This window comes from Nannospalax galili, unplaced genomic scaffold, assembly GCF_000622305.1.
Source record: "Nannospalax galili isolate Female #2095 unplaced genomic scaffold, S.galili_v1.0 scaffold139, whole genome shotgun sequence".
Lineage (NCBI taxonomy): Eukaryota > Metazoa > Chordata > Mammalia > Rodentia > Spalacidae > Nannospalax > Nannospalax galili.
In genome coordinates, this window is record NW_008345884.1 from 781,918 (window position 1) to 796,225 (window position 14,308).

At 41.9% G+C, this 14,308-nt stretch overlaps 1 protein-coding gene across 1 annotated transcript in view; it reads left to right on the plus strand.

Annotated features, from left to right (window-relative positions):
- Skp2 (S-phase kinase associated protein 2) overlaps positions 1-14,308 on the plus strand; it is a 31,063-nt gene that overhangs the window by 2,990 nt on the left and 13,765 nt on the right. Inside the window, exons 3-5 of the mRNA XM_008842070.3 lie at positions 8,732-8,843; positions 11,657-11,800; positions 13,151-13,285. Of these exons, the coding sequence (XP_008840292.1) occupies positions 8,732-8,843; positions 11,657-11,800; positions 13,151-13,285 (391 nt within the window). The remainder of the gene's footprint in view (positions 1-8,731; positions 8,844-11,656; positions 11,801-13,150; positions 13,286-14,308) is intronic.

Consider the following 14,308-nt stretch of genomic DNA (forward strand, 5'->3'; position numbering starts at 1 on the left):
TCAAGTTGTAGCATGTGAATCCACATCAAGAATCACATGCCAGGTATGATGATGGTACACATCTGTAGTTCCAATACTTAGATTGAGGTCTGAGGAGTAAGAATTCCCAGACAGCCTGAGCTATCTCGTGAAACCATCTCAAAATCCAAAACAACCAAGCAAATAGTACTACTACTGATCATGATGTTGATGAGGTTAATTAAACAGGCAGCAGGGTGTGGAAGTGAGTTCAGACAAACCTGGATTTGAATCCTGATGTTGCTCTTTATCAACCTTGGAAACGTTCTTGAGCTTCCTGAGCCTTAATTCCTTTTTGTGAAATGGAGTAATAATTCCTACTTCATATGTTGCTGTGAAGATTATGTAAAACTAGGTATGATGGTAGCATAAGAGTTAATAACTGGTTGTCAAAATTTCTGACACCCATTTGGTAGGTTAACTTCTGTCTTTTGTCCATAATATTGTTAGTCTGACTCTTTAAGTATAGAACTCTTTTTTTTTCCTTTAAAAAAAGATCGCTATTTTTAGCATCTGGATTTAACACTGGCAATTTAGTGTTTGACCAAGCAAATATGGGGAAAGATACTCCCTGTTAATATGAACAGTTCTGGGGGCTGGAGAGATGGCTCAGTAGTTAAGAGCACTAGCTGCTCTTGCAGAAGGACTGGGGTTCAATTCCCAGCACCCACATGGCAGCTAACAACTGTCCATAACTCCAGTTCCAGGGGATCTGTTGCCCTCTTCTGACCTCCGAGGGTATTGAACAACACAGGTGCACGCACTTACATGCAGGCAATACGGCAATACCCTCATACACATAACAAAAAATTAATAAATAAAATAATTTTTAAAAAGATGAACAGTTCTGATTCATTTGTCCAGTGTGGATAGCTTTGGATATGGAATGTGATTGTTGCATGTTCTTTTACATCTGCTTGTATACAAATGTAAGTCCAAAAGTCTTTTTTTAAGCAAAGCACTATGGGGACTCTAGACAGAACTAAAAGGGAGGGTTTATTGTCTCCTAGGATTTTATAGGTAAAGTTGAAGAGAAAAACCAAAATACAAAGCAGTTCCTATGCCATGGTGTGTGGCCACCAGGAAAGACACTGAATGCCCTTAGGGGCCAGAGAGAGGGTACCCCTTGTGCAAAAGTGACCGGCTGCCTGTCCTATTGGATGTGGACAGTCCTACACTCAACAAGAGTATATGTGTCAAAGGGAGAGGAGCTGAAACTGGTCCAAGCAAAGAGTCCTACATTTCCTTTCCTTTTATTTAAAGAGATCTTGCTGTATAGCTCTGGTTAACTATGCGGCCTTGCAATCACAGCATGCCTCCTGCCTCAGCTTACCTCATAAGTGCTAGGATGGTAGGTGTAAGGTTATTAACTCCTGTTTTTTGTTCATTTGGTTTGTTTTGGTTTTCTTGAGATAGGGTCTGACCTTATTATGACTCAGACTGGCCTTGAACTTAAGACAGTCGTGCCTTTGGCCTCCCCAAGTGTTAGGATTACAGCCAATGAACCCAACAATGAGTCTGGACTTTAAAATTGACTTTAAAAATGTATGTCTGAAGTGAGAGGAAAATTGGTACTTTCAGTTTTTTGTGACCTTGGAGACAGGCACAGAGACAGGGAAGACAATAGCATACAGTGGGACTTCCACTGGTTAATTGCTATGGATGAGGAGTGGCTTAATGTTGTAGGCTGAGGGACAGCTGCCTTAGAAGAGTCCTAAAAAGCCCTTAGAAGCAAACCACAAGCCAAGGCCTCCAGTGTGGCTGGATCCTCATTCTAGGAAGTTTTGCTTGCAGTTGTCAGGACAGGTGGCTAACAGCTCTGCCAGGATTAAGGCAGGACAGGCCACACCTGCTGTACATAGAGATCTGGTGACTGGTCCCGGGTTTTTGTTGGTTCTTGGCTAAGCAGGCTTTCCCTATCGGCATCATTCCAGCCTCACATCTGGCAACTAAACTCCTCTTCATCTGTTTATGTTGGGTGATTAAAACTATGTGGCCAACCTATAGCAGAGCAGTTCTGACTGACCCTTGGGGCCAGTATATGGGAGGAATTGAGAAGAAACAGCCCAGCAGTGAAGCCAGTAACAAGTAGAAAGAGGACAGTCATGTTTTATTTATGGTCGTTAAATGCTTGTTCCCTGCCTTTAAACAGGTGAAGGCCATGAAAATACGGCTGAACTAATAGGTTGATCAGCTCTTCATGGCTGTTAGACTGCTTCAGATTCCAGACCCTACAAAGGTTCTACTGGAGACTCCAAAGTTCAGACTATATCAAAATCCCCAAGGAAACTTGTTCAAAGTACAAAATTCCTGAAATTCTGATCCAAGGATTTGTTGAGCCTGAGAATCTGTTTTAATACCTCAAGGCAAACATTTTTCCTTCAACACTTTTTAACCAGTAAGAAGTATATTTTATATTGCAATACGGGTATGTATGTGAAGCAAGAGTTTCATAGAGCTGTTATTTCTCTTCCCCTAAGATACTTTATATTCTTTTCTATCCCATTCTTTTGGTTTGTTTTGTTTTTTTGTTTTGTCCTTTGAAACAGGGTCTCATTTTGTAGCCCTGGTTGGCCTAGAACTCATTTGTAGACCAGGCTGACCTAGAACTCATAGAAAGCCTCTGCCTCCTTAGTGCTGAATTAAAGGTGTATACCACCACCACACCTGACTGTACTCCATTCTTAATTATGGTAATAGGGCATTTGAAATGGCTCAGCAGGTAAAGCCAACCCTGCCCTAATTTCAATCCCCTGGATCCACATGGTGGAAGGAGAGAACTGACTCCCAAAAGTTGTCCTCAACCTTCACACTCCCACACACCCTCCCTGCTTACACAAAATAAATAAATTTTTTAAAAAAAGAAATGTTAGAAAAACAACAACAATAATAACGATAGAAGATTTAACTAAATGGAGTTCATGGGCCATCAGTAACTCCCAGTCAGCAGTTCTCAAATCTTGCTTCTAGTGAAGTCTTTATGGGATCTTTGCAGTCCTCTTTGTTTTATAATTTCCTCTCCTTCATTCAGCTTTTTTTTGTCTTTGTTTTTTGGGACTATTTCTATGTAGCCATGGCTAGAACTCATTATACAGACCAGGCTGGCCTCAAACTGTTGGTAGTTTTCCTGCCTCTGCCTCCCAAGTGCTAGCATTATTATGGATCTGTGTCATTATGCCTGGCATAGCAAATACTGAATACTATTCTAGGGATTGGGACTATAGTGAGAATATACAAAAGACCCTGTTCTCATTCTTTATTTGCCAGATCCCAACTCTTGTTTCTTTGTTACTCTTCACATCATGGAGGTGAACAGGTCTTTCATAGAAATAAAGATGTGGGACTGAGTACTCCAGTCATTAGTTTTGCTGTGTATTAATTTTTTCTATTTTGCCTACCTCACCAAAAATACAAATATATTAAAAACTAGTATAGCCTCATGTACTTATGTATTTGTTGTTTGTGGGATAAGGAAACAAAGGTCATATGGGTGGCAAGAACTATGTACAGTCCTCAGAAAGGGAGCATGTGCTTTATCACTCACCCCCTAAAACAGGCCAGTAAAAGTGACCAAGAGCTTTGTGTCTGTGTGCCCACTCCCTATCAATAGAATAATAAATTAAAAGAATATATACAGTAGACATTAGTACCAAGCGTCCATGTCTGCTTTTCCTGTAACATAATTCGATTATGGATGTCTAAAGAAAGGGAAAATGCATGTGTGTGTGTATTTTTGGTTTTTTGGAGGACAAGGACTCACTCTGTAGCCCCTGCTGTCCTTGGACTTCTGATGGCCCCTGCCTCCTGAGCCTTGGGATTATAGGTATGTGCCCCAAAGCCCAGCTGAAGAAAATTTTAAAAGTCAAAATTTGTTGTATGGTTGGGAAATGATCATTTTGGATCTGTGCTTTGAATCTTGAATGTAGGAGATATTCTGAGAAATAAATAGATCAAATAAGACAAGTTACTTATATTGCTAAAGACAAATGCGTAGAACACTCTTACACAGCCCTCTTTTCCAGAGAAGCTCGAAAGGCATGGAAGTCAGTTCCGAGGAGGAAGCTAGGTTTGCATCTGAGGAGAAATTAAAAACAGTGGTAGTTATTTTCCTTCATGTAGGGCTGGTATGAAGCCTTGGGTTTAGGAGAAATGGAGAAAAGACCTGGATTTTCTCTTCCTGTGCTTGCAAATGGACCAGGCAGCCATGTTGTCAAGAAACAGATGGCTGATGCTTTGAGAATTAAATATGGCAAGTAAAATTAGATTAAGCGTATCACAGCCTGGATTTCAGCCATCAGCACAGCTATTGAAGGCAAACTTCTGCCCCATCTGCTGGGACAGCAGCCAATTCCAGACTCATCCACCTCCACCCAGGGGCCCTAGAATTGGGGTTGTCCTGTATAGTCAGCTGAGAGGAGGCTGAGTACTTCCTGGACAATTGTTCCTCCCAGTTGGTGGTTAGTCCACTGGTACCTCTCAGCATCTCTATTTTACTCCCTTTTCATTCCACCTCCCACTCATTCCTCACTGGTTTCTTTTCCCATAGCAACAGGTTTAATTCTCACCTTTTCTAAACTTGTAGAATCATAAAATACTACTCAGAACACAAGAGACTATGAACCTTGGAGCATGATGGGATAGAAAGTTGGACCTAGGTTTGAGTTCCCACTCTACCATGTAGAGGTTGTATGAATCTGCACCTTCTCCTCCCCTCTCCCAAAGACTACTGGTGTAAGGGTAGAGAACATCACTGTCGTGCTTTGGGCTTTTGTCTTCAGCCTCATCCATTCCATGTGCCAAGGGTATGCCATACCATCCTTTGGCAAGTACTATATCCCTACCTGCAATGCCCTCTGCCTCCTGGCAGTTCACAGATTTCATCTCTATGTGACTCCAACCTTCACCTTGGAGCATGGGAATTTAGAAACCCAAGTTTGCCTCTTGGCTCTGCCACCAACTTAATTAATGTCACCTTCACGAAGCTATTTAACTTCATTAAAATAAATATTCTCATGTATAAAATGAAAATAATATTATTTAGCATATAGGCTATTGTAAAGATTAGTGTCAGTGTGCTTTAACAAATGCCCTAGACTTTTTAGGGCCCTAATAAATGGCAGTTTTAATTGTTACATATTTATTTAGTCCATTTGCCAATGAAGCCATTGGACATGAGCTGTGCTTCATGCCCAGCTCCCAGCACTAATTCATTAGTCAAACTCTCATGAAATATTAGTTACAAGTGGAGTCAAAAGCCAGCCTGTCAGTCTACAAATGAGGAAACTGGTCCTAGGGAAACAGCGGTCTCACTTATATTTAAAATAAAGCCAACATTCTGCTCTGAGGTGCTAGTCATTCCTATATGAACTATTAGTCGGACAGTTTCTAGATATTTATCAAGTGACATTTATGTGTTAGCCATTGCACATTGCTGGATGTCTAAACCTGGGTGTAGGTAGTGACCTAGAAATGCTTCCCTGAGAAGGAGCCCTTAAGCTGAAATCTGGGGCAGATGAAGACAAAAGCTTTACCACAAAGCCTTCCTGACTCTGGACTGTAATCTTCCAAGGGCCTGGTTGCTGCCTCTGCATTCAGCACTGTGGTGTTTTTCTCCTAGTATGTATACATTTCCTATTACTCTTTTTGTTTCTGATTTCTTAAATCTTCCTAGTAAAATAAGGAACACCAAATGTAGTCATTTATTTATCTTGCCTGCCTTGCATTTCTGTACAAGTGTTCCTAATTTCCTTTCCCAATCAGCCTTTAGTGCACACTGTTTGTGCTCTGTAGCCCCTTAAAGTTCACCTTTCCCTTGCTGCCAAAAGCTTTCTCCTGAACATAGTTGTAGCTGCACTTGAGGGCTTTCTCTAGGCAGGAATGCTAAGGGGTTAACATTGAGCCCAGAATTAATTAGCAACAGTGTGGACTCCTACTCTAGCACCCATGCCCTGAGGTGGGACAGCTCAGAGGCAGGCTCCTGATGGTCTCCGGGAATCACCTGAAGGTTTTAACCTGTTACCCATAGGCACAACCTGCTTATTAATATGCCCCTAGGTGGCTTCCCTCTTTTCCATGTCTGTCTTCTCCACTTTTCTAGCACTTCCTGTCAGCACTTGCCAGATAAACTCCTTGAAGTCAGACCCTCAGGATCTACCTCTGGAGATCTCAAGCTCAGATAAAGGGAGATAGAGAGCTTGGATAAATCCTTTGCAGGGCTTCTCCAAGCCCTTCTCTGACCTGGGGTTTTTGCCTGATAGTGAAGATTCAGCATTGAAAAGTTCATCACAGAAAGAAAATGTACAGATTTAATAGGTGAGTCCAGGCAAGAAAGTTTGCCTCTGTACTACATTATTTAAAATCTTTCCTCCTACATCATTTAATCTCCACACTAAACAGCTTTGCAAGATGAATGTTTATTTTCATTTCTACAGATAGAAAACAGACCTACAGAGACTAAGTTACTCAACTTCCACAGACTTGGGGGTAACATGGCTAGGATTCCAATGAAAGCGGAGTTCAGTTATTCCTCAGTAAGAGTAATTCTCAAACACTGGGGAGGCAGGCGCCTGGCTGGGATGGTCCTCATAGATCATAGTAAAATCTCAACTTCTGGCACTTGGGAGGTAGAGCAGGATGATCAGGAATTCAAGACCAGCCTCTGGCTACATAATAAGCTAAAGGTCAATGGGGTACCTGAGACCTTGTCTCAAAACATAAAGTAGGGGAAAAACAGAGGAGAGATACAAGGACAGGCCTTGACTGAGCAATGAGGAGGCCACTATTTTCCAGACTCTGACTACTTTTCTACTGCCATGCGCTACACAGCACTCTAGGCCCCCCTGTAGCCCTAGCATGTTGCTTGAAATGTCTGTCTGTCAAGGATCAGTGTGGGGCTGTGCTTTATATCCCTAGAACAAACCTTGGCATTGTAACATTTTTGGTAAATATATGAATGGGTCACACTTTAGTTCCTAGAGATACAAAGGATATGAAAACAATTCAGATTTTCCTTTGCAAGTCTTTGTAGACAAGGGAGTCCTAAACAGGTGAGTAAATGATGAAATCATGGTATATAAGTGACCTGTCCTCAGTCAGCCATGGGAGGCTTTCCTTAGGAGGGAGGCTTTAATAGCAACTTGATTTTAAATGAAGAGCATCTAGAGGGGGCACAGTTAGTAAGGGTCCTTGAGATGTGACCCAGAATGACTTATTGCAAGAATTACAGAAGGCTCCAATGGCTGGAGCACATTTCTAAGTAAGCAACAGATTAAAAAGTGAGTCCCAGCAGAAAAATATTGAACTTTGTGCTAAGCAATGTGGACACAGGCTGAGTGTTTGGTGGCTCTGCTGAAAGGTTTTGATTGAAAGACAAGCATGGCTGTCTTTAAATCCTGTCCAGGAATACTGCCAGGGACAGCAGCTGCCACGTGTGCCACGATCCTCAGTGCCCTACTCCATTGGGGCCTCTTCCTTTGCCCACAGTACTCACTTGATGTATGTGCTCTACAAACTCTGTAAATACCTGTTCTGTAAATATAGTCACTTTTTCAATCTTGGGGACAGGGAATAGATAGTCCTGGAATTAGATGGTTAGCTGGAGGTAGGCTTATGGAATAACTACCTAGAGACTACTTTCATAAGATTAAGAAAACCTGCATTCACCTTTCTCCCCCTCCAGTCTGATCTGAACAACAGCCACAATGATCTTTTAAAAACTTAAATGAAATTCAGACAAGTCTATGTTCACAATCCTACAGTACTTCTTTGTTGAATCAAAGCCAAAGGCCTTATCTCCATACCTCCCCAGGCCCCCTCTTCTCATAACGTTTTTCCACCACCACCCTCCCTTTCTCTGTTCTGTTCTTCTATCCCAGACTCCTTGCTGTTCCTCAAAACAAACATGCCTCATCCAGGGCTCAGAACACACCCCAGATACTGGGCTCACTTTTGTGTCAAGCCTTGACTCATTGGTCACTGCCCTCAGGACAGCCCCTGGCCACTGTGTTCAGACATAATGCCTATCCCTGAACTCACTACCTGACTGAATTGTTCTCTACAGCAGGCATCCTTTTCAACATAAGGCACTTGGTTTTTGTGTGATTGGCCCTTCCCCTAACTGGCATATTTGTGTATATATGGAATGAAACTATAATATTTATTTAGTCAGTCTTAATTTAGTCTGCTGTTCTTCCCTCAACACTTGAAATGATAACGTGGTTCCATAGTAGAGAACCTTTAAATACTTGTTGAATTAAGAAATGAGAACATCCTTTCAAAATTGCTCTTTTACATACTAGGAGTTTGTTGTGCTCTCTGTACACTTCAAAGAAGAGGGAGGGAGGATCATTTTCCATTTAAATAAGTCCACACCAGAGAAAAGAGCATCACATTATCTTGACTGGCAGGGGAGTTGGCTCTGTACTGCTGTTAATCAAGTTGTCCCTGCCAATGGTTGGACAGCTGGTGCCAAGGGAAATAACAATGAGCAAAGTGTTCTTGTTTCTCTCCTCTCACTTCAGAGAACGTGGGATGCTCACATCAGGGTATGTGAGACAGTGCATGGCACAAGAAAATAAATGCGAGGGCAAGGAATTCACTTAGGGTTAAACTCCCTTTAAGCTAAGTGTTGTGTGCCCTTTATGTACTTGGAGAGACTCAGTAGCTTTGACAAAGAAGAATGATGGAAAAATTTTTTTGTCTTGTCTCTACGAAGGTGTCTCGTGGGACTCCCTTCCAGATGAGCTGCTCCTCGGGATCTTTTCCTGCCTGTGCCTCCCTGAGCTGCTTAGAGTCTCCGGAGTTTGCAAGAGGTGGTACCGCCTCTCGTAAGTATTTTTCACCCCTTTGGATATATGGGGGGAAGGAAAGGAGCAAGATTATATATTCATTTTAGTCTGGTGAAACTGAAAACCAAGAAAAACATAACAGCCTCAAGCAAACAGTATATCATATTTTTATTAAAAATCATTGTCATTTCACAGTGTGAGGAAAGTCTCCTATAGGTATACATTTAGCCATTTCTGACGATCTCTTTGCTTTGTATTTAGTTTAGCATCTGCTTGCCAAGTCCACACCTTGTCTGAACCAGGCAGTGTTCTGGGAACAAGGGAGTTCTGGTGGGTCTGAAGACAGCCCAGTATTGGGGGCCAGACTTTGAGCACAGAGGAGAGGCTGCATGTCTCTGACCTTGGACAAGATATGAACCCAGCTTCTTTTACTTATGATCTCCATGACCTGAGCAGGTTACTGTCCCTGCATGTAAGAAAGGCATAATCGCACCTTCATTATGGAAGCATAATGGGAACAGCAGGAGTCTGGGGGAGCAGCAAGGTGACCAGAATAGAAGAACAGAGTTAGTGAGGGTGGTGGAGGGAAAATGAAATGAGAGGTGGACATGGAGATAAGTTAGGATAAACCATAAGGTGCTCTCAGAGCATGCTGAACAGTGGACATTGCTGGCACTCTTAGCTGTTTTTTAACAACACTTAAGGTACAGATGGTTCCCTGGTAAGGCAATAACAAGCATAAAACAAGAAAAGAATCATTTTTCTGGGGCTGGAGAGATAGCTCAGCAGTTAAGAGCACTGGCTGCTCTTGCAGAGGACCTGGGTTCAATTCCCAGCACCCACATGGCAGCTAACAACCATCCACCACTCCAGTTCCAGGGGATCTGATGCCGTCTTCTGACCTCTGAGGGTGACACAGGTACACTTACACACATGCAGGCAATACACTAATACACATAAAATAAAAATAATAAAAAAAATTTTAGTCATTTTTCTTTATATTTTTGTTCTCTGGTGTGCTATAGATTACACCAAATACCTCAGGCAGGAGGCAGGAGCTTTTATCACTGATCTAGTACCCCTCAAATGTCAAGACTGCTTTGTAATTGTTAGGGTTTCCCACCTCCATCATTTCCTGGTTCTTCTTTGCTTTGTGTTTGAAGACCATCTGGCTTCTCCCCTATCAAGCCCTCTGGAGCTTTGTGGGATAGCAGGAGCTTTCAGTGGTGTGTGGAAAGATAATACAGGTACTTGCAAAACTAGGCAGTTTGCTTAGGGGATGAAAGGTTTGGACACCTAGAATCCTGACACAAGCAGTGACTAAGCCTCACCCAAGGTACTTGTTATGGTTTTGTTTTACACCAGATGTGTGTTTGTCCACGTTTTACTCTAAGTATAGATGGCAAAATGGCTTCTATACTCAAGCAAATTAACATATCCATAATCTCACATTGTTATTTATTCACGGGCATGGAGAACACAGCTAAAATATGCTCTTGTAGCAAAAATTCCCAAATCCAGAAGTAATATTAGTCCATGTAGTACATTAGATCTTGAGACTTGTTTATTCTACGTAGCTGGCTATTTCATATCTTTGACCTACATCTTCCTTTAGTCCAATAATCTCCATCTTAATTGTGGTAGAGTAATAGTTGACATTTATTAAACACTAGATGAACACTAGGTGCTATGTTATCAAATTAATCTTTCACACAGTCCAAAGTGACAATTTTGTATTATCTCAGTGTAAGATGAAGAACCTAGAGGGTCAGAAACAGTAGTTTTTGAGGTAAAGAATAAAATAGGAATCTAAGATCTTGTTGATATCACAACTTAACCATTAGTAGTTACATTTGGTTCAGTTAGCTTCTAAATTCGTCTCCCTTTGCATGTTAACACTGGATGTTACTTAGAACAAGGGGAATGCTCCAAGACTTGACCTGGGTTGTCACAGAATGCCAGGCCAGCTGTTGTTTGCCTCTCTTTGCAAGGGGAGACACTGAGATTTGAGATAATCAGAGAATGATCTGGTATTGTTTTTCTGAGAAGTAGATTCCAGACTGAACAAGCGAAAGATGCAAAGCATGCCACTCTCTTAAGGATATCACATCTATAGTCCATCTTTTTAAGAATAGGGGGCCAATCATAAGCTGACAAATTTTGTATAACAAAATTATTTTAAAACTCTGGGCATGGTCGTACACGCCTTTAATTCCAGCAGAGGGAGGCAGATCAATGCCAACCTGGTCTTCTTAGCAAATTCCAGGCCAACTGGGATGACAGACAGACCCTGTCTCTAAAAAAAAGCAAAAACTCTGGCCATTGAGCACTTATTTTAAACACTATTAAAAGAAAATTCTAGTACACTGAAACATTTAGAATGTTCCCTCCTGTGCTTATACTTCATTTTCCCTTGCTTGCTTAATTGAAGTCAACTGTGGATATTAAAACTGCCTTGTAATGCTCAGTACATTTTTAGAGCCTTGGTTCTATTTTAGAAACACTGTATAATCTAATTTTTTCCCTTTTAACATTAATATATACACACTTATTTGTGTGAGTATAGAACAGAATTGATTACAACTTTCCCAGCCATCTGTGATCGCTGTATATCATAAGGTAGTGCTAACTTGTCTTCCTTCATTTATATTTTCATCATGAAACTTTTTGTCTCAAAAAAAAGAAAAAGAAAAAAAGAAATATTCAGTATCGTATTCCCAGCTTGAAACAAAAGTTCCTTTTGAATTCTTTAAGGAGGTTGAGTGGCCAGGCCTTCCTTGTTAGTAGTGACTTTGAGGGCCTCCAGTATTCACTGTGACCAACTTATGAAATCAAGCATTTCTCTTTTCTAGGCTTGATGAGTCTCTCTGGCAGTCCTTAGACCTCACAGGTAAAAATCTGCATCCAGATGTGACTGTGAGGCTACTGTCTCGAGGGGTGATTGCCTTCCGCTGCCCACGATCATTCATGGAGCAACCACTGGGTGAAACTTTCAGGTAACAAAAGAAAAATCCCTGGACATGGCTCTGAATGTTGAGGTGGAAACAGATTATACTCTTTTTTTTTTTTTCCTGTGTCCAGACTTAAGCCTGTAACAGGCCACCTGTATAGTGAGGGTTGTTAATTACATATCTTGCCTGGTGGCCTTTGGCTTGACACATGGCATGGGCTTCAGGGACACCATTTCCATATTAACTTAAATACTACTCAAAGATGTTCACTTAGATCATCTGAGGGTTTGATTCAGTGTTGGAGCACTTGCCTAGTGTGTTCATGACCGTGGGTTCATCCCCTGTTCCACAAAAGGAAAACTGTTCATTTAGCTTCTCACAATGAGTGCTCAGCATGTGGGGTTCCGAATCCCACAGGCAAGAGCTGTACAGGGTCGTCATCAGTAAACAAAGCCCACTGCCCATCTTTGATAAACAAAGTGGGAAGAGTATTTTCAGATTTGTGACAAGCATTCTGTCCTACCATGGACAGATTTGCAACCTGAAAAAAAATCCCTTCTTTTTGTTTTGTAGACTGTTTTGAAAAAATACTTCTCTGGTGCTGAGAATTATGGAATACTAAGGTTTCGTGCTATCTGATGCCTAAGAAGAATAGCTAGATACGGAAGAGCAAAGCAAGCTAAAGACAGTGGAGCATGTCTTCTCTCCTAGTATTTTCCCTTCTTGCCACTGTTCAAACCAGCTCTCCTGCTTTTGTTTACTCCTGTCACTGCTCCTCCTCAGCCTCTCCTCACATTTACTCCAAGATCCCCTCCTGACCCATGCAGCTATTCTCAGACAATCTGTGTCCTGTACACCCACTCTATGTTCATGATTCACAAATCCTTACCTGTACCCCAGTCCTCTCTCCAACTTCCATTTCTAATTACCTAAAACCTTCCACCCCTGAATTTCTTCTAAGTACCTCAATATTAGCATATCTAGAATTAAACTTGACCTCCCATTAAAACTGGTTCCTCCACTGTCCTCACTGTCTTAGTAAACACCACTGCTGCTCGCCTCTGCCAGCGACCAGGAGTCATCGCAGGCTTGCTCCCCTCCCTGGTCACGTGCATCCAGCTCATCTTCATGATGTCTTCTCGTTAATTTTCTGACTGGGATTATGGGCAGCAACACCTGCACTTAAAGAAATCCTCTTGGATTTTAAAAGTGAATGAGATGGGGATTAGCTAGTAGCAATTTGCTTTATGACCAGATCTATATCCGGTATGTGAAATGGGTATGTGGTCTTGTTTGTGATTGGTCGCTCATGTGGAGACAGGAGGGATCGGACTGGATCCAAATGTACTTGTGTGAGCCACCTTATGGGGCCTCTTTTCTCTCTTCTATATTCAGCTCTTTTCGTGTACAGCACATGGACCTGTCGAACTCAGTTATAAATGTGTCAAACCTCCATGGCATTCTGTCTCAGTGCTCCAAGTTGCAGAATCTAAGCCTGGAAGGCCTGCAGCTTTCGGATCCCATTGTCAAGTGAGTGGCAGCCAAAGCATGTGAGAAAGGAGGTTGTCAGATGTGGCAATTTTGTTTCCTTTACATGACTAGAGTGCTGTTCTGTATGTGTCCAGAAGGACACACAGAATAAATCTTGTGCAGCTCTCCAGCTTCCCCAAAAACTGTCCAGGGTATATGAAAACGACAGAAGTTTGAATACTGATCATATACGAGGTCCTATGCTAAGTGCAAGAAATAAAAAGGCTGTGCCTCTTCCACAGCATTGGTGAATATGTGGCAACACACAGGGAGGGCAGCCTTCTCAGAGGAAGTGACTCATAGGTTGACTGTTCAAGATATTCAGATAGGAGCTCTCCAAAGCCATAGGACACTGCTCTGCACTCTTAAGAAGCTGAAAGTTGCCTGAGCATGGACCTGGGGAGATGAGGAGTCTCAGAGGCTACATTATAGTGGGCTGGAGTGGAGTTTGCAAGAACCCCAGACTCTGGTAGGAGCGAGGAGGTGGTGAAGTCAAGTGTGCTGTGGTTCTGAAAATGGAAAAGCCATGTCAGAGTTGAAATGTATTAGTTCACTTGCCAGACACCACGTAGGGTTAGTCACATGCTAGAAACTACTAGTTAGGACACCGCTATGCTATTCAGATGGGAAAAGAATGATAGAACCTATGTGCCAGATACTGAGTTAAATATAATTATGATAATAAGTACCTTCAATTGGATGTGAAAACTGAGGCACAGAAAGGCTGAATAACTTGTCTGAGTTCACCTATTTTATGGGTACTAAACCAAGATTTGATTCCAGAATAATGAATCTTAATCATTAGATTTCTCTGAAAAGGGGATTTGGTATGCAACCGAGGGGAAGGAAGCCTTTTAACTTAAAATAAGATAGATCGGTGAATGTTTCTTGTACATTTACACTGCAGGTGCTGGGTGGCAGAATTCTTTATGACTTTTTTTTTTTTTTGGTTTTTTTGAGACAGGGTCTCCCTGTAGCCCCAGCTGTCCTGGAACTCACTATGTAGACCAGGCTGGCCTTGAA